The following is a 21,190-nucleotide window of genomic DNA, read 5'->3' as shown; positions in this document are numbered from 1 at the left end:
ACACCTGGTTCGGTAGATACTCCATTTACAAAATGAATGTGCTGCCCAGAATCCTCTATCTTCTTCAAACCCTCCCGATTAAACTTCCCACCCAATTTTTTAGCCTCATCTCCAGGGACTTGACCAAGTTTATTTGGGCAGGGAAGGCACATAGGATCTCGCGTGCTCTTCTGTTCATACCGAAACATAGGGGTGGCATAGTCTCTTCCCTGGATCCATCTTGCGCACCTGGGGAATTTGTCTTGTTACCCTTCTATAGGCCCTACTTTAGCTACCTGCCAACGAGTGTTCCCTAGGGTGGATGTTTCCCCTAGGCCCTCTCCACTTTTTCCGGTTTTGGGGAACCCTCAGTTTGACCCAGGGCTGTCGGGACCATTTCGGTCATGGCGGACCGCAGGGAAATACAGAGCACAGGATTTCCTTCATGGCGATCGGTGGCTTACGGCTCAGGAACTTTTAGAGGTGCGGGAACCGGTTGGTCTTGGTGCCTGGAGGGTACGACAACTTTCACACTTCCGACACAGTCGGGGTTTGCCCGCCCCCTTACGTCTTTCGAAACAATTTGCTTGGGATCTGACCCATTGCGCCATTCCCTTTCCGTATTTTATTCTCTCCTGGTCTCACCCCCTGAAGACTTTCACCCTCCCTTCATAGCCGAGTGGGAGGAGGACCTAAATATAACATTCACTGACAAACAGTTAGAAAGGGTGTTCCAATTTACGCATAAATCTTCTATTGCTAGTAAATTTCAGGAGGCGGGTTATAAACTGTTAGCCAGATGGTATTATGTGCCCGTTAGGCTTCATAGAATCTTTCCAGAGGTGCCTTTGGTTTGCTGGTGATGTGGTGTGGAGGAGGGCACTTTACTTCATGTTTTTTGGTCCTGCCCAGTACTACGTCCCTTCTGGGAAGGGGTTCATGAGGTCATCAGTAACAAGCTACAGCTTCAAATTCCAAACACTCCCGCTTTCTTTTTACTGCACTTATCAGACATCCCTGTTAAACAATACAAAAAGTCCATACTAAAATTCTTGGTTAATGCAGCTAGAGCCTGCATACCAGCTCATTGGAAGTCAAGGATCCCGCCTACAGTGGGTCACTGGATTCGCAAGGTGGAGGACATTCAGAGGTTGGAGGAGCTGACAGCATCCTTACAGGAACGGTCAGACAAATTTGCCTCTGCTTGGACGGCTTGGACTGTCTTTGAGGGGTCTCCTGAGTATAAGCAGCTTCTAACCATCTAAGGACTTCGTCGGACGGTCCGGGAGCCCTGAGTGTTATTCCCTCCCCCCTCCCTCTCTTCCCCCCCCCCTTTTTTTTTTCTTCTCTTCTCCTTCTTCTCTTTTCCATTCTTTTCTCTTTCCTCTCGTTATTTCTTTTCCATTGTTATCTTTCTAAAAGGTTTGAGAGCTACACCTGAGTAGTGGCTCTTGTTATTTTACTATTGATGATGGCTGGCTGTTTGCGGCTACTGTACCGGTACGTGTTGGTGTCCAATTAGTCACTGTATATCTGCGGTCTGTAATCGCTTGACTATTTTTCTTATGATAAAAATTGATAAATAAAGAATTTAAAAAAAAAATAAAAAATAAAGTTAGGACTAGTTTAAAGTTATCTTCATTGAAAAGTACAGTGCTTTTCCTTCAAAAATAAGGACATTTCAATGTGACCCCAAACTTTTGAACGGTAGTGTATATGGTGTACAGGACCTGTGTAGAGCTGAGGCTACCTCTATATGACTGGATGAGGTGATAGTGATCTGTGTACAGTGGATGTTTTTCAGTAGCAGCGGTGGTGTTGGTCAGTAGCAGCGGTGGTGTTGGTCAGTAGCAGCGGTGGTGTTAGTGAGTATGTGGTGGTAGGGCTGGGCGATATTGGCCTAAATTAATATCGCGGTTTATTGCGTATGTAGCTGCGGTAACAATAATTGTCCGATAACTATGACATGCCCCTTTGTAAGCCACACCCTTTTACAAGCCACACCCACTTGGCCGTGCCAAACTGGGGATAGTTTGTTTCAATAAAGTTTAAAAAAAAGTACAGTAACTCAATGAGCAGTAACCCAAACTATGTGCACACTACAGGACGTGTATATACAGGTATACAGCATACAGCTCTGTGCACACTACAGGACGTGTATATACAAGTATATAGCTATGTAAAATAGGTACCCAGAGTATATATGATGGGTATATAGTATATACAAGTGACAGTACAGTACAATCTATCATCTATCTATCTCTCTCTCTGCCCTACTATACGGGGAGGCAGACAGGGGTGTATTAGTATACGGGGGGCAGATTGGGGTGCATCACTATACGGAGGGGGGGGAACAGGGGTGTATGAGTATACTGGGGGGGCGGACAGGGGTGTATGAGTATACAGGGGGGGGGTGGATAGTGGTGTATGACTACATGGGGGGGGCGGACAGGGGTGTATGGGTATACAGGGGGGCGGACGGGTGTATGACTATACGGGGGGGGGGGGGCGGACAGGGGTGTATTGCTATATAGGGGGGCGGGCAGGGGTGTATTACTATACAGAAAGCTGCATGCTGGGACCTGTAGTTCCCTCAGTAACAGTACAGGGCTGTAACATGGGAGGAATGGATGGGCTGCAGCAGCCAATTATTATCCTACTTGCTGCAGCCAATTATTCCTCCTATGTTACAGTCCTGTACTGTTACGGAGGGGACTACAGGACAGCCGCCCCCACGTGCTGCTCCTCCACCTTCAGCTGTGACATGGCCGACTTCCTGCACACACAGGACATTAACATGTGCATCGCTCGCACGGCCGGGGGATGCACGTTAATGTCCTGTGTGTGCAGGGACACTGGACGAGACAGGTGCGGCGGGACGGGCCTCGGACCAGACGGTGGGGAGGGCAGGCGTTCGGACGGGACGGGTGTGGAGGAAGGCTGTGCACTCAGGAATATTCCCCCCTGGACCCTGCTGCTCCTCCATTTCCCCCGCGCGCACACCGGCGTCCCTGCACACACAGCACATGTTAATGTCCTGTGTGTGCAGGGACGCCGGAAGGGACAAGTACAGCGGGGCGGGCCTCGGACGGGACGGGGGGAGGGCAGGCGCTCGGACTGGACGGGTGCGGGGGGAGGGCTGTGCACCCGGGCATTCTCACCGGGACCCTGCTGCTCCTCCCGCTCTGATACCGGCGCCCCTGCACATAACGAGCAGCGATCACGCCGGACCGAGAGTTTGTGTGCAGGAGCGCGCTGAGGAGACAGGAGAGGGTACTCTGGAAGCTAAAAATACAAAATTACCGCATATACCGTCCTGGCTAGGTTGAGGTCGGTTAACCGACAACCAATAACCGGAATCTGTATTTTTGCGGTATACCGCCCAGCCCTATGTGGTGGTATTAGTCAGTAGCAGCGGTGGCATTAGTCAGTATGTGGTGGTGTTGTTTGGACCTTGTTATCTGGTACTCTGTTTTATTGGATTTAGTATTCAGGATCTGGTCAATAACAATATGGTGGCTGTGGTGTGGCGGTAATATTTCCTTCCTATATACTGGTATTATTGGCAATATCAGTCTTGATTATATATATATATAGCACATCGCTTGGTTGAGGAAGGGAGGGGGGGGGGCCCAAGTTGACCTCTTGCACCAGGGCCCAAGAGACATTAGCTACGCCCCTGCCCACGTGCATATACATGAATGTATATAAAGCCATATCCCCTTGTGTTCTCCGATGACCACACAATGTTGGCAATAATCTTGGCAATGTCATGTGGCTACTGGAGAATGCAAGGGGGTATAGTTTAAGGTGAATGGATTTACATTCATGTGGGTACATGGCCTAAGGGTATGTCTCTACCTGTGTATGCTGTATATTCTTTCTTAGGGTGTTTGTACACATACTGGAATCACAGCGGATTTCACGCTACGAGATCCGCTGTGATTCCTGGCTCTGTCCTGGTTTGTTTCTATGGCATCCTGATTTCCCGCTCAGCCAATCAGTGGCTGCGGCGGGACGGAGGCGTTTCAGTCCTCAAAAAATCTGAAGTATTGGAAAGCCTCTCGGACACTTTTCACTGGAGAATAAAAGCATTTTTCTAAAAGCACAAATAATAATGAAAGGTACCATATGTCTCCTTGTCCTCACAGCCATCTAACAGTGCCAGCTGTTTGGAATGGGAATTGCATCTGACAGATTCCCTTTTAGCATTCTCCGCAGGCAAAGCAGGAATAATGTTCTGTTCCGTTACAAAGGAATGCAGCCAAAAATAAAGCAAAGATGCAGCATGTGAACACAGCCAAGGAGAATTTTTTTTAATTTAAAGCAAGTAGTATTATGGAGAGAAGAATTCTCATTCATTCCTTATCACCTGTCCTCCATTCGACCCATTTCTAATGTTATAGTATTAAAATTATAACTTCACGTGTTTGTATTTCTACATGCACTAGACCAAAATTATTAATCTTTCTTGAACAAAAACTGTCTGATTTGCCCATAGCAACCAGTTACAGCACAGCCCATCGTCTGGGGGTGACGAAGGACAATGAAACGTACGTTGTGGCGGTGGTGGTGTCCCGGACCATCAACTTCTACAATGTATACTGTGTGGGTAACTATCTGGATCTGGCTTTGGGCATTATAAGATTTGCATCTTTGGGCATCGCACTTTATTTAGAGTCCAGTAGGCACTAGCCCTTTATGTAATTTGGTCCTTTTTCCTACTTGCTGATCATGTGATCACTCAAAGCAGCACACTGAGCACAGCGGGATTCCGCCACGGAGAGTTCTGCCGCAGAATTCCGCCGTACTTGCTCAGTTTGAATGGGGCCTTTTAGGCCAGTATTGAGGTCCACAGGGAAATCCACTGCAATACGCTGTACTGTTAAGCCCCTTTCCACAACCTGCCGCCGCCAGGCTAATACATTACCTGCCCACGCTCCCACTTGCTTGTCTGCCTCCCGCCTCCCCGACATCCCGCTCAACCAATCAAGTGTGCTAATTTGCAGCCACTGATTAGCTGAGCAGGACACAGGGAGCCGGGAGTCTGAGAAGCCAGCGGGAGCGTGGGCAAGTGATGTATTAACCTGGCAGCTACTTGGTTAAGTGGGAAGAGGCTTAGCATTCTCCCAACCTAATGATATATCCGCTGTGATAATGTGAAGCCATAAAAAATGACATTTCGCTGCAGAACTCACAGTGTGAAATCCGCTGTGATGCGGTACGTGTGAAACCGACCTGATATAATTTTGTGCAACAATTTGCTCAACTTATTTGTGGTTTTGTATGGTTAGGCTATGTTGAGGTAGCATTACGGCTCCATAGCACATAGTGGGGTAATGTTTTATAGTCTCTACACTGATACAGGTGCACACTCTCTGTGCATGTTTAGGAGCGCTCTGGTGGTTTTCATGGATGGCACATGTACGCCAGCAAAAAGTCGAAATGGGATGCTGACTTATATTTGCATGGGCCACACTGACTATAATGGCTCGGACATAGATGGCTAGTGACTACATTCGGAAAATGATTTGAACATAGAGGAAATTCATCATTCATTTATGCTTGCTTTCAAGAATAAAAATAAAAAAGTCACCAATTTTTGGAGGTTTGTATGTTGCCCATGCAACGTTTTTCATAAGTGGACAGGGATTAGTGGAAAGGGGGTGGATTCTTATGTGCCACCTCAGTTACTGAAGCTTACACCTGCACACAGATGTGTAAGTAAGTTTTAGCTGTAATGTATGCCAGCCGTGAGCAGGCTTTGATTTCAGTGTGGCACACAATAGCCAACATGTGCCCGGATTTATTAAAAGGGTTTGGGTTTTGCATCTCTGTGGCACTGAAGTAAATAGATCTGAATTGTAATACTTTACACAACCTGAGGAGATGTGTGGTGCTTTTTGTTGTTTTTTTTTTTAAATCCTGGATAACCCCTTTAAGAGATGTACCTTTCTTGATAAACCCAGAGCATCTTACACTGACAGGGTTATTTAAAGGGCAAGTGTCATTATGCAAACTGGGTCTAAACTGATGCTTTATGTGAAATAAAACATATTTTAAGAGTAAAAGCATTTCTGAAATAGTACTGTTTGAGAGATATTGACTTCCTAATCGCCCAACTGCCTGCATTGATAACCTGTTGCCCTTGGTTATACCTAATAAAGGTGGGCCAGGCATGCTCGGATTAAATGCAAGCTGCAGATTGTACTGGCTTTTGGTCTGTTAACGCGATTGTACCATCAGGTACATTCGCTTTAATATGACCCATGGATAGACCGGTCCCTGCACAGGGAAGCCGATGCTGCGGTCCGTTATGTGAACAGCGGTTCCAGTGTACAGAGCTGTTCTATCCACAGGTACCAGGCCGCGGCTGAAGCACCGATGGTGGGAGGAACCCCCGCCCCTCTATGACATGGCTCCATTGATTCTAATTCAGCCATGTCATGGAGGAGATTTCCTCCCACTGGGGGTGGGCCGGCCCGCCTCCAGGGCTTCAGCCCCGTTCATGGGAACCAGGCCGTGGTTCAAAAAACGGACCGCGCCGGTGCCGTTATATCCGTGGGTCATATTAAAGCAAATGTACCTGATGGTATATTCACTTTAAGTCAAGGGGACATATAGTATCTTTAATATATCTGTCTGTGCCTCCATAATGTACTAAAATGCTTTAACTCTTAAATGCAAATTGTCACCGAGGTTTTCCCAAGTTCCTGAAATGCTGAGGGCAGTGACGCCTCTTCACAATCCCTCCCTTCATTCTGTAAGGGTGCAACTGGGTTTGGTTTTGCCGCTTTAAAAGGGTCGGTCACTAATTAAGGGATTTTCTTTCACAAAAATATGCCCAGTAAAAAAAGTTAAAAAGAAAAAAAAAAAAAAGTCTGTACTGTCTGAGTGTCAATGTCTCATGCCGTCCCTAGCCCCAGGAAATGGATTGCAGCAGAGACCAGCAGAGCGGAGGATGTGGGGGATCGAGGAAGGTAAGTACAGACGTTTTTCATTTCAGAACTCAGACTAGGGCAGTTTTCTGTGCGGCCATAGTGAATACAGAATGTATACACTTATAGAGAACAACGTTATTTCAGTCTTTTTTTATAAATAGAGTCTGGGGTTGTAATCTGCAACAATGGCTGTTATTTATTGGAAAAAAAACAGTGTGTGAACAGGGCCTAGACATGTTTATGTAAAAAAAAAAAAATTCCCCAGACAACTTCTTTAGGGTGCGTTTACATGTATAGGATCCGCAGCAAATCTGCAGCAGAATTGAAGGCGCAGATTTGATTCTGCGTTCAGTTATATAGATCAAATCCCTTGTGGATCCTGTACGTGTGAACGCACCCTTAAGCCATGTTCACATAACGTAAGTTGAGAATTAATCATGGCCGTTGTTGCCGATGTGCAACAAAGGCTGTGATTAGTATACAGCTTACGTGCAGTGCAGTTAGAGGGAATCCTGGACGGAGTGTATACACATAGTATGCACTCCGGCTGGGATCGCTATCGGCCGTACAAGCCGGACAAGTCACACAATGGAGCGTACAGCTCCGGTCAAATCCCAATTCTGCAGTATCGGCCAGGATGATCTCCAATAACAGCAGCAATTGTGTGTTTCATGTTATGTGAACATGGCCTTAAGCAGTGTCAAGTCCAGGTGCATCCTGCAATTATCAGTAAAGATTAAAGCTAGCGGCCAGGGCTAACGCTTCGGATTCACTGATCATACAGGTTGCACTTAGACTTGTAACTGTTTAAGCCTGCTTAGCCAGTCACTGTCCAAGACGGAGAAACGCCTGCAGCCAGTGATCAGCTGACCAGTCAGGTCCTGCTCTGACAGCAGTGAGAGGGAACCTGCTATTACACTGGAGTGCCCCTTTAATACATAAGCTTCTGCCCTATGATGGCGGAGGATGTGCCATAGGCTATGTCCGCTGCTTTTAATATTACTCACTTGTATGATTTGACCTAGAAAACCAGCATACCTGTACATATAACCACAGCTTACCTGTCAGCGTATTTAGGAGGAGAGAGCCCCTTCAATGTGAACGCAAACCAAAATATCCGGACATTATAAAGGCATAAAGTGAGAAGCGAGTGCGGTACAAGGTGCCACCTTACCTCCTCGGCTCGCTTGCGTCCATCCCGCTCTCTCTCATACTGGATCAGCAGTCTCTGCTTGTCCTCCTGGACCATCTCCAGCTGGTCTTCTTTCTCTCTGGCCCGGGTACAGCTTGTTGCCAGGCTCTCCAGCACAGACACCATTAGGGGCATCAGGCCTGTAACCGCCTCTTGGCCATAGGCGCCAACTAGTTTCTCGAGCTCAGAGTAAATGCTTGCGGCCATGGTGGTGACCATCTCATCGTACACCTCCAGCGAGCTCCTGCTCTCCACCTCATCCCCAAATATCTCCTCCAGCTTATCATCCATATTTACTACCCAGAAGGAGTTGTCATCACACATCCAGACTGATAGATCAGCCCCAGCTACAATGGGACCGGCCTCCCAGCTACAGTGGGGTCCCTGCTGCCCCCCATACTAGGACTACCAGGTGGGGGGGGCTGACAAGTCTCTCAGGATAGGGTTACACTGACACACTGTCTCTTCCTCCTCACTGAACTTACTTCCTCCCTACGATAAGCAGCTCTAGGGACTCCCCAATGTCTTCCATAGCACAGAGCTCCCCCCACCTCAGCTGCATACAAAGTTATCTGTCACCAGGTTCCCTGACATGCTGTGTCCTCTGTACAGGGCGCCCTCCTCCCCTGTGTTCCTGCGGGCTGATGCCTACGAGCAGCTGCCTATTACAGATACCGTGGTGTAAGTTTACAGGGAGTCGTAAGGAATGGAGGAAGGAGCGGGCGGGGCTTACTGGGTGAATGACAGCAAGGAGGAAAAATCAGCACAGGGGAAGGAAAGGTGTCAGCCAATAGGACGTGTCGCCAGGTTCCACTAAGCTGCTTCCTGATCTTTGCAGTCTATGAGAGAGGTGCTGGCTGAGGAAGAGATACTTTCTGGGATGGTCACGTGACTGGTTGGTCATGTGAGTTTTGCTCAGGACACCTGAGGAGGGAGCGAGGGAGGGCACGGCTTGGTAACCTTTACTTTGGGACTGGCAGAGGACGGTGCAGCTGTTCTGGTGGTAGCCATCCAGCCGTGACTGGAAATAGGAACAGCAATAACCGAGGGAAATATCTGACAGCAGGAAAGCTACTAACAGGAGATAGGGAAGTGTGTGACAGGAGGGATATGGGTGTGTGACAGGAGGAGAGTGACAGGAGATAGGGATGTGTGTGACAGGAGGGATATGGGTGTGTGGACAGGAGGATAGTGACAGGAGGGACATGGGTGTGTGTCAGGAGTATAGATAGTGACAGGAGATAGGGAAGTGTGTGACAGGAGGGATATGGGTGTGTGGACAGGAGGATAGTGACAGGAGATAGGGATGTGTGTGACAGAGGAAAGTGACAGGAGGGACATGGGTGTGTGTCAGGAGTATAGATAGTGACAGGAGATAGGGGTGTGTGTGACAGGAGGATAGTGACAGGAGGGATATGGGTGTGTGTGACAGGAGATAGGGAAGTGTGTGACAGAGGATAGTGACAGGAGGGACATGGGTGTGTGTGACAGGAGGATAGTGACAGAAGATAGGGAAGTGTGTGACAGAGGATAGTGACAGGTGGGACATGGGTGTGTGTCAGGAGTATAGATAGTGACAGGAGATAGGGAAGTGTGTGACAGGAGGGATATGGGTGTGTGGACAGGAGGAGAGTGACAGGAGATAGGGATGTGTGTGACAGGAGGGATATGGGTGTGTGACAGGAGGATAGATAGTGAAAGGAGGGACATGGGTGTGTGTCAGGAGGATAGATAGTGACAGGAGATAGGGATGTGTGTGACAGGAGGGACATGGGTGTGTGACAGGAGATAGGGATGTGTGTGACAGGAGGATAATGACAGGAGGGATATGGGTGTGTGACAGGAGGATAGTGACAGGAGATAGCGGTGTGTGACAGTAGGGACATGGGTGTGTGACAGGAGGATAGATAGTGACAGGAGATAGGAATGTGGGTGACAGGAGGATAGTGACAGGAGATAGGGATGTGGGTGACAGGAGGATAGTGACAGAAGATAGGGATGTGTATGACAGGAGAGATATGGATGTGTGACAGGAGATAGGGATGTGTGTGACAGGAGGGACATGGGTGTGTGACAGAAGGATAGATAGTGACAGGAGATAGGAATGTGGGTGACAGGAGGATAGTGACAGGAGATAGGGATGTGGGTGACAGGAGGATAGTGACAGGAGATAGGGATGTGTATGACAGGAGAGATATGGATGTGTGACAGGAGATAGGGATGTGTGTGACAGGAGGGACATGGGTGTGTGACAGGAGGATAGATAGTGAAAGGAGGGACATGGGTGTGTGACAGGAGGATAGATAGTGACAGGAGGGACATGGGTGTGTGTGTGACAGGAGATATGGATGTGTGTGACAGGAGGATAGTGAAAGTAGATAGGGATGTGTGTGACGGGATAGGGACGTGTGTGTGTGTGACAGGAGGATGAATAGTGACAGGAGGGTCAACAGAGGTGGGTGGGTGTGTGAGTGACAGGTGTGTGTTACAGGACGATATGTGTGTCTGTGTGAGACAGGAGGATAGCTAGTGACAGGAGGGCCGTGTGTGTGTGTGTGTGTGTGTGTCAGGAGTATAGATAGTGACAGGAGGGACAACAGGAGTGTGGGTGTGTGTGAGAGGAGGATAGATAGTGACAGGACGATGTGTGTGTGTGACAGGAGGATAAATGGTGAGAGGAGTGACAACAGGGGTGGGTGTGTGTGTGTGAGATACAGGAGGATAGATAGTGACAGGAGGGACGTGTGTGTGTCAGGAGTATAGATAGTGACAGGAGGGACGTGTGTGTGTCAGGAGTATAGATAGTGACAGGAGGGACGTGTGTGTGTCAGGAGTATAGATAGTGACAGGAGGGACAACAGGATGGTGTGTGTGTGTGAGAGAGAGAGGAGTAACAACAGGGATGTGTGTGTGTGTGTGACAGGAGAATAGATGCACCAACTTGCATCCACCAAGTGGATCAGCCTTCAGCCTTGGCGCAGGAATAGGGACTCTTGTTGCTAATAAAAGCACCACTATATTGCACACAAATTCCTGCTGTTTTCCACATCTTTATGTATCCATTAAAAGGTTGTAGCAAATAACTGGCATAACATCACAATGCGGCATGGATCCAACATTATTCATAAAATTGCTAAAAATCAACAAACATACTCAAAGTTCTTATATTACAAATAGTCAGACCTTCCAAAGTACCCTATCACAACAAGAGCTTCCCATGCTTCAAATAGATATTCATATAGTAACCTTGTTTGCTGTCACTAAATGGAAACATTTAACAACCTTGTTTGCTGTCACTAATTGGGAACACTCATGGTGTGTTTACACAGACAGATTTATCTTACAGATCTTTGAAGCCACAACCTGGAACAGACTCTAAACAGGGATCAGGTCATAAAGGAAAGACTGGGATCTATCCTCTTTTCAAATCCATTCCTGGCTTTGATCTGTCAGATAAATCTTTCTGTGTAAACGCACCCTCAGCGACCTTGTTTGCTGTCACTGAATGGGGACACTCAGCAACCATGTCTACTGTCACTGAATGGAAAAACACAGCAACCTTGTTTGCTGTCACTGAATGTAAACAGCGACCATGTTTGCTGTCACTGAGAAGAAACGTTTAGTAACCTTGTTTGCTGTCACTGAATCGAAACACCCATCAACCTTGTATGCTGTCACTGAATGGAAACAGTAGGGCAGAATAACATGCAGATAATAATTATAGTGCGAGGTTATATACAGCAGCAAGGTGGTAAACTTACATTAAAAAAAAAAAAAACAATAGCAATAGACAGTACCTTAAAAAACATAAGAACTATGTTAGAACTACAAGTAGAACAGGCATAGGGACAGTGTTCTCACTTCTTATTAGGATTTTTTGGTATATTTTATTAACCTTACTAGGTGACAAGCGCTATTGCCTCATTGAGGCCTTCAGGTAACAAGGTTTTTAATTTGTATATCCAGAAGGCTTCTCTTCTATTCAGCAGCTTCTGTCTATTCTCTTTGAAGGGCTCCAAAATCTTTATTGTGCATTTCCAACATTTGGCGGGACACACTATGGGGGAGATTTATCAGACTGGTGTAAAGTAGAATTATCTTAGTTGCCACTAGCAGCCAATCAGATTCCACCTTTTATTTTTCAAAGAGTCTGTGAGGAATGAAAAGTGGCATCTGATTGGTTGCTAGGGGCAACTAAGATAATTCTACTTTACACCAGTTTGATAAATCTCCCCCATTGTTTCAAGAAGCCATTGGCAACATTAAATCGGTGACCTGTCAGCCTCCTTCTAAGGGTCTGTGACGTCCTGCCAATATATTGAAGGCCACATTGGCACTCCAAAAGATATATCACATATTGTGATCCACAGTCCAACATTGATTTAATGGGAAACACTCCCCCCAAATATTGGATTTGAAACGTTTACATCCTCCCCTATATTCAGACAGCAGAGGCAATCCAGTTTTTCACATTTTTTTACAATCCCACTTTGTGTCTCCCCTATTTTATTACATTTTAGGTCTTGCAACCGACTGGGTGCTAGAAAGTTTTTTCTCTTCTAAATGTAATACGAGGTTTCTGAGGGATTAAGGATCTTAACACTGGATCTAATCTCAATATGTTCCAGTGTTTCTCCAAAATGGACCGGCTTTCACGGTTGTGTATATTAAATTGGGTAATAAAATTCACTTTATACAGTTCCACAGAATCTCGTAAAGCTTCTAGGGTAGGGGAATCTTTGGTACCAGGAGTTGCTGTTGGGTGTCAGCGAGGTTCCGACGATAGGTTTCTTGTAGAATCCCCGCCGGATTTTGATTTTGATTATGGTCTTATGCCAGTTTTTAGCTACAACCTTTTAGAGTAACTTGGATTGAGAACGTTTTGCAAGAAGAGCTCACAGTTTTTCAAAATTGTAACTTGGTTTAAGAGCATTGCTTTGGTTTAAGACCTCTCTGTACTGGGTGTACTCTGTCAGCCCTTGTTTGCCATCCTCTCCATTCCTGCTATAATGTGCCTGCATTTAGACTCAACTATACACACTGCTGCAATAATGTGCCTGCACTTACACTTAGCTATACACACTGCTGCTATAATGTGCCTGCACTTACACTCAGCTACACACACTGATGCTATAATGTGCCTACACTCACACTCAGCTACACACACTGATGCTATAATGTGCCTACACTCACACTCAGCTATACACACTGCTGCTATAATGTGCCTGCACTTACACTCAACTATACACACTGCTGCTATAATGTGACTGCACTTACATTCAGCCATTCACACTGCCGTATAGAGAAGTTTTTGTGACTGTCCTCCTGCACAGCTCTGTGATTCTCACTTTCTGATTGGTCCGGGCTGAATCCCCCTTCCCCATTGCTGTCATGTGACCACACAGACCTCTGACAGCAGCCCTGCTTCTCTATTCTAGCCTGTTGTACTACACTACTGCATTATAGGGATCTGCATCTCCATCCTGTATCTACAAACTGCGGCAGTTTTTTCAGGTTTATCCACATACTATACATTATACACCACATGCTGATTGCTGTATTGTACAGTAACTTATAATATGACATAGTCAGCTGTTTCTCATTGTTTGTTTCATCTGTTCTACATTTTATTCAGAATAAAAAAATCATTATTTTTGGGGTGTGGAACCAATTGTCTGCATATCAGTGATTTCTTATGGGAAAATTTAAGGGTTTAAGGGTACGTTCACACGTACCGGATCCACAGCAGATTTCTCACTCTGAATTCGCAGCGAGACCTGCTGCGGATCCCTGCCAAGTGAACTCTATGGGCCGACAAACTCGCAGCATGATGCACATCCCGCTGCGAGTTTGTCCGCAGCCCGCCCTGTTAACCCCCCGGCCGCTGGAGCCTATACGTCACCTGGTCCCCGCTCTGGCTTGCTTCGGGGCTCCCAGCGTCTTCACGTCCTGCTCAGCCAATCAGTGGAGGAGCGCCCCTTACCGAGGAGCGCCCCTTTAACAGTGACTTCCCTTTTATGAGAAGCTTTAACCCTTTATACCCTCCCTTTAAGAGCGACTTTGGTACAGTCTCTTTAAGAGAAACTTTGTTACAGTCCCTTAAGGAGCGACTTTGGTGCCAACGCTTTGAGTGACCTATATACTGTCCCTTTAAGACCAGCTTAAGTACTGTCTCTTTAAAAGAGACTTAGGTACCATCCTTTGAAGAGCAACTTTAGTGCTGTTCCTTTAAGAGCAACTTTGACCCCGACCTTTGAGAACAACTTTATTACTGTCCTTTTAAGAGTGACTTGGGTACCGTCCCTTTAAGAGTAACTTGGATATCGTCCCACAGCTGGCTCAGCTCTGCTACGTAGTGCGGGTATCGGCTCTGCTACACGGCTGGCTCAGCTCTGCTACTTTACTGAGTGAACTCTGCTACTTATAATGGTAAAGAGCATTGTTTGGTTACCATGACAATCTTACAAAATGGGTAAGGACCTTTCATCTTCTACATCTTCAATTGGCTGTAACGCCTGAAGTCGTGGATCCTCTGTACCGTCACTAGCGAGGGCATAAACCGCATCAGGGAGCGGAGTCTAAGGGGCCGCTGGTTTTCACCAGAGCCCGCCGCAAGGCGGGATGGGCTTGCTGCGGCAGGCGACCCGCAGGACGCTACCCCTGGCTTGGTTTGCTAGTGACGGCGGGCAAGGTGTGGCAGGAGCAGTAGGCAGGTAACATAGTAACATAGATAGCACACCTGTCACGGCAGAGGGCTTCGAAACGCAGTTTGAATGGAGTATGTGCGCAAAGTGGTTCGGGCTGTATTAATCGCAGAAGAATGGCTGGAAGAATAAGGATTACAATATACACTCACCGGCCACTTTATTAGGTACACCTGTCCAACTGCACGTTACCACTTAATTTCTAATCAGCCAATCACATGGCGGCAACTCAGTGCATTTAGGCATGTAGACATGGTCAAGACAATCTCCTGCAGTTCAAACCGAGCATCCGTATGGGGAAGAAAGGTGATTTAAGGCCTTTGAACGTGGCATGGTTGTTGGTGCCAGAAGGGCTGGTCTGAGTATTTCAGAAACTGCTGATCTACTGGGATTTTCACGCACAACCATCTCTAGGGTTTACAGAGAATGGTCCAAAAAAGAAAAAACATCCAGTGAGCGGCAGTTCTGTGGGCGGAAATGCCTTGTTGATGCCAGAGGTCAGAGGAGAATGGGCAGACTGGTTCGAGCTGATAGAAAGGCAACAGTGACTCAAATAGCCAACCGTTACAACCAAGGTAGGCAGAAGAGCATCTCTGAACACACAGTAAGTCCAACTTTAAGGCAGATGGGCTACAGCAGCAGAAGACCACCCGTTACTAGCATGGTGTACCTAATAAAGTGGCTGGTGAGTGTAGTGCTTTTTCATGCACTATAATTATGATATCATTCTCTTTGTGCCATTATATTGGCTAATTTGGTGTTTTTGCCCATGGTGTAAAATTTCAAGCAACATTTACCATGGCATTTGCGCTATTTTTAAGCAGTTTACGAATGCTTTTGGGCGTAGTTTTATGTTAGCTTCTTTATTAGCCAAATTTATCATGTCTTTTTTTTTTTTAGTTTTTATGCAAAACATTCCGCAACAGTACTCCACTTCTACCTTGGCATAGTTTTTCAGCCAAGCACGCAAAAAAAGCACAAAATTCATCAAGGCCTGTGTGCCAAAACATTTTGAGCAAGGTCGGTGAGTTTTTGTGCAGTACGGAAAAAATGCGCAAGCACATAAAAGGATTGTGCGGATGATAAATGGGCCCCAAAGTGTAATAAGGCTACATTAGCTTACTTTTATTGGCAATCTTTGTCACAAAAGTGCTATTTCATGTATTGAATTTTTATTAATTTTTTTTTCTGTACTTTCCAGTAGAGAAGTTGCAGCTATTATGTGGCTTCATTAAAGAGGTGCAAGTTCTTATGCTAGGTCAGGGATCTGCATTGTCTTGAATTTATCTAAATGTGGTCCAGGCTGGAGTGGCTTTTTTGCGCACTTTTCATCTCATAGCGGGATGTGTGTGTTTCCAGTAATGATGTTGTTTAGATGATGTCAAAGATTGTTTCTGGTGGATGGCGTGAATGTTGACGCCAGAGCAAAATACATGTCACCAGCAATTTAACCAAGAGGATTTAGACACAGACCCGTTAAAGACACAGTGGATTTAGGCCTTAAGGACCACGTCAATTCTCATTTTTGTCTTTTTGTTTTTTCATCCTCGCCTTCTAAAAGCCAAAAGCGCTTTCATTTTTCAACCTACAGGGCTGTTTAAGGGTCCTTTTTTTTTGCACCACAGTCCCTAGTTTTCATTTGTTCCATAGTGTAGATGGGATATTTTGATATTTTTCCTTATATAAATAAATAAATAAATAAAAAAACACAATTCTTGCACTTTATTTACGACATTCATCATATGGGAACACCATTGTTATGTTATGTTAGGAGTGCAGCTCCTGTCACTCATAGTTAAATGCTGCAGTACTGAAGGGGTTAATCTCTTGAGAGTTCAGTGTAGTTAGCATAGAAGTTACAGTAAAAAAAAGGGGATTTCGTTGATAAAAAAAAAATCACATCCAATAATAAAGTTTAAATCACCCCTTTTTGCATTTTATAAATAAAAATAAGTACAAATATAAACATATTTACTATTGCCGCATGCAGAATCGCCCAAACTATTAAATTATGCGATTCCTGATTACGGCGAGTAAACAGCTCTCACTATAAGTTAATAGTGCCTACTTTTTGCCTCTATTGATTAGTTATCCTCTTTCTGTGATCCGCTTTATAGTATTATGCCCCTCTGTGCCCCCATATTGTGTTAGGCCCCCATATAGTAATTAGGTCTCACACAGTGTCAGGCCCCACTTTGTGCTCCTATATAGTGTTGGACCCCCTCTGTGCCACAGTGTATATTGGCTCCCCCGCTCTGCCCCATATAGTAGTTTAGGCTACCTCTGTGCCCAAAAATACTGTTAGGGTTCTCTGTGCTTCCTTATAGTGTTCAGCCCCTTCTCTGTCCCCATATAGTAGTTAGGTCTTATCTATGCCCCAAATATAGTATGGAAGGTGAAGCGGAGGTACTCTATATTACTGTATACAACAAATATCCACAGGCCCAGGGTACAGAAAACACCTCCTTGATAATCACCCCTCTTAAAATTTAACTTTTAATGTAGAATATTAAAAAAATGTGTACTACAGAAACTATAAGGTTAAATATAGTAACCACAGTGTGTATTATTAAATTACATCATGTAAGAGAGCCCTCTCACAATAAGATCCAGCAATAAATATAGTATTAGGTATTTGTGCTCTTATATAGTGTTATACCGACTCTGTGCCCCAATGTATATTAGGCCCCCTCTTTGCCCTCACATGGTACTTTAGGCCACCTCTGTGCCCCAAAAATACAATTATTCACAAAATAACACACATTACAAAGTTATACAACTTTGTTATGTATGTGAATAGCCCCCTTCCCCGTGTTTCCCCCCACCCACGCTAGACCTGGAAGTGTGATGCATTATACTCACCGCCTCTCGTGTCGACCTCCGTCCACCATCTTGGGACAATGACGTCTTCGGGAGGCCGGCCGAACTGCTTTATCCATCCCTCATGCCGGCCCCCCTCTGCCGCGTCATCAGCAGCTCAGCCGCGATTGGCTGAGCATAACTGTGCTCAGCCAATCGCGGCTGAGCACAGTTATGGCGCGGCAGAGGGGGGCCGGCATGAGGGACGGATGGAGCGGTTCGGCCGGCCTCCCGAAGACTACTTCATTGTCCCAAGATGGCGGACGGGGGTTGACACGAGATGCGGGGGGAAACATGGGGAAGGGGGCCATTCACAAAATAACACACATTACAAAGTTGTACAACTTTGTTATGTATGTGAATAGCCCCCTTCCCCGTATTTCCCCCCCACCCACGCTAGACCTGGAAGTGTGATGCATTATACTCACCGCATCTCGTGTCGACCCCCGTCCACCATCTTGGGACAATGACGTAGTCTTCGGGAGGCCGGCCGAACTGCTTTATCCATCCCTCATGCCGGCCCCCCTCTGCCGCGTTATCAGCAGCTCAGCCGCGATTGGCGGGGGGAACATGGGGAAGGGGGCCATTCACATACATAACACACATTACAAAGTTGTATAACTTTGTAATGTGTGCTATTTTGTGAATAATTGTTTAGCGCCGCACTACCCCTTTATAGCCCTCTGTGCTCCCATATAGTGTTAGGCCCCCTCTATGACCTTATATATGTTGCAAGAAAATGATAGAATCCCGGAAAATGATGAAATGACCACGCCGTTACATCATTTCCCTGAAGAATGTCAAGGATTTGATCAAATCCCTGACCCCTTTCAGGGAAATGATGAAATGAACAAGTTGCCGGAGCATTGCTTACTCCATTGGGCCAATTGTTTATAGTGTTACTTGCGTCGGAAGGGGAAGCAGCTGTCGGCGACACTAAAGCATGTAGTGTTGTTTGTGGAATGGAATCTGCCAGAGCCCATTCATGTTACATTTGTAAAAAAAAAATCCGGTGCACGCTATATGTTTTTGGCAATACCATAGGAGAAGGATATGGGTGCAGTTTGCAGGTCTCTGAACCTCCAGTTTGTGTCTCCGTTTTTTCTTTACTTCCTGGTTTGGGCTTTCCCATGATGCACTTTGTCTCCTGTGATGTCTAACTGACTCTGTAGAACTGTTAGATGGCTTACATCTTGCTCACCCAATCAGAGCTGAGCAACCTGAGTCATCTGACAAAGTGAGGCTTAACAGGGCTTAGACCAGCCTCCCTCTTGATGATGTCATTGCCACAAAATGGCTGCCACAGAGCAGCCTGGGGTCAACAGTCATTAGGTAAGAATGAGTTCACTTCCTGGTGGGGGGTTGAGGGGGAAAAAGATAGGGAAGGGGGGGGGGCAGATAGGTGATCGAAGCATATTATAAAGTTATTTAACTTTGTAATGTGTTTCAATTACTGGGAAAAAGCATTTCGCTGGAGTACCCCTTTAAAGAAGTGTTCCTGTGAACAGTCCAAAATGCAATGTAAAAGGAAAAAAAAGTGCCTGTAAAAAAAAAAAAGTAAGGTACTCAGCAATTCGAGTTGCCAGCCACAAATCAACAACTTGTTTTAATAAAAAAAATAAATAAATAAATAAACATGGTTATTTATTAATCACATTCGGTAAAAATATCAACTTAACTACCTATTTCCTGTGTTAATTAGTTTCAAGTAAATAACTATTGTCGTATTACTTAATAAATAAACATAGAGCCGGGCGACTCCTGACTTGTTCATTTCATCATTTCCCTGAAAGGGGTCAGGGATTTGATCACATCCCCGAATTTCTTAAGGGAAATGATGTAACGGTGTGGTTATTTCATCATTTCCCAGGATTTGATCAGATCCCTGATTCTATCATTTCCCTGCAACATATACAGTGCTCAAAAAATAAAGGGACCACTTTAAACAACAGATAGAAATGATAGGCAATTAGCAATACAACCCCGCATGCAGGCGAAGACCACAGACCGTTTCTCTGTTGTCATCCTTTTCGGCTGTTTTGGTCACATTAGCATTTTTCATTGCTTTCACCCCTAGGGGCAGCATGAGGCGGTGTATACAATCCACAGAAGTTGCTCGGATAGTACAGCTCATCCAGGATGGCACATCAATGTGATGCAGTGTCCCAGAACAGAGGATTTGTTCTTATTTGTATATTTCCTAATTATTCCTGTTCTTCAAAAGTGGTCCCACTGCAAACTGTTTGTATGATGTCACCCCCCTCAGTATTCAGGTCTAATATTTCATTTATTTCCTTATGCATATTCATTTTGTCTGTATTCTAATGGTGTGATGATGCAATGGGCTTAGTGTCACGTGACTATTCATCGGCTGCCATAGTAACCCCAATAGCCGTCGAGCTTTGGCTGGGGATGCTATGTCACTTCCTGTCTACCTCAGTGGTCCTCTCTCTACCCTCAAGGGAGAAGGTTGTGTTGTTCTCTCCTCCACCTTCAGGAGGGAGAACGTGCTCTGCTGCTTCCAAGCAAGGCCACAGCTCAGGGTGTTTCGCTCCCCTGTTCTAGAGACAGTACTCCGGTCCAGTCGGGACTTTCCTCACTCTCAAGATTCTCATCTTCAGCAAAGGCCTGGGTGCCGTTCTTCAGTCATTACTCTTCTCATCATCAGCAAGTATTCAGTTCAATCCATTCTACCCAGTATCTCCGACACTACTACTCCCATCATTCAGTCTCCTTACTTCAAGTAACAATACCATCACAGCCTACTGCAGCATCACCCATTGCTCAGTTATACTCAAGTTATATTCAAGTCTGCCTCCATCCTGGTTGCATCCAGAGACACTGTTGCTATTGGTTACCACAGTTATAATAAACGCACAAATACCGTCATTTCCGAATGCTGGCATTGGTCTAGTTATTGGTGCCTTGACTAGGGACAACGAGGAATTGCCCGGGCCCCGCATGGTCAGGTTCCCGTGGGTTAGTCAGCTCCCCTCGTGCCAATACCGTGACCTAAAATCTGGCAACTGGTTTCCCGGGTCCTACCCAGTACTACCACCTACTACTACCCTCATCGGGAGGCCCCAGCTCAGTGATCTGTGGCAAAAAGGTTAGCTGTGTGTTTCCAGTGTCCAGAGCATGGTGCAGATACCAGGAAATGTGGAGGGGACCATAGGAGGGCAACAACCCAGCAGCAAGACCACTTTGTCTTCCTTTGTGCAAGGAGGAACAAGAGAAGCAGGGCCATGGCCCTCAAAAATGACCTCCTGCAGACCACTAATATGAATGTGTTTGTCAGAAACAGACTCCATTAGGGTAATATGAGGGCCCAACTTCCAAAACTCTTTGTTGTGCTTGCAACCAGAGAACACAAAGATTGGCAGATTTAACATTGGTGCCCTGTGCTCTTCATGGATGAGTATTTAACTTTTTTGAGCAGTTAAAGCGTTTCTGTGTCCTCATATAGTAGTTATCTCCCCTTTATGCCCTCATATTGTTAGGCCCCCTCTGTAACC

The 21,190-nt window shown here is 45.9% G+C and overlaps 1 protein-coding gene across 1 annotated transcript in view; it reads right to left on the bottom strand.

Annotated features, from left to right (window-relative positions):
* Positions 1 to 8,827, bottom strand: part of LOC138769988 (C-Jun-amino-terminal kinase-interacting protein 4-like) — a 91,153-nt gene extending 82,326 nt beyond the window's left edge. The window contains exon 1 of the mRNA XM_069948794.1: positions 8,095 to 8,827. Within this exon, the coding sequence (XP_069804895.1) occupies positions 8,095 to 8,436 (342 nt within the window). The 5' untranslated portion in view covers positions 8,437 to 8,827. The remainder of the gene's footprint in view (positions 1 to 8,094) is intronic.
* Positions 8,828 to 21,190: the final 12,363 nt, after the last annotated feature.

The sequence above is a fragment of the Dendropsophus ebraccatus genome, chromosome 12 (genome assembly GCF_027789765.1).
Source record: "Dendropsophus ebraccatus isolate aDenEbr1 chromosome 12, aDenEbr1.pat, whole genome shotgun sequence".
Lineage (NCBI taxonomy): Eukaryota > Metazoa > Chordata > Amphibia > Anura > Hylidae > Dendropsophus > Dendropsophus ebraccatus.
Note: the sequence above shows the minus strand (reverse complement) of the source record. Positions and strands in the feature narration are given on the sequence as shown.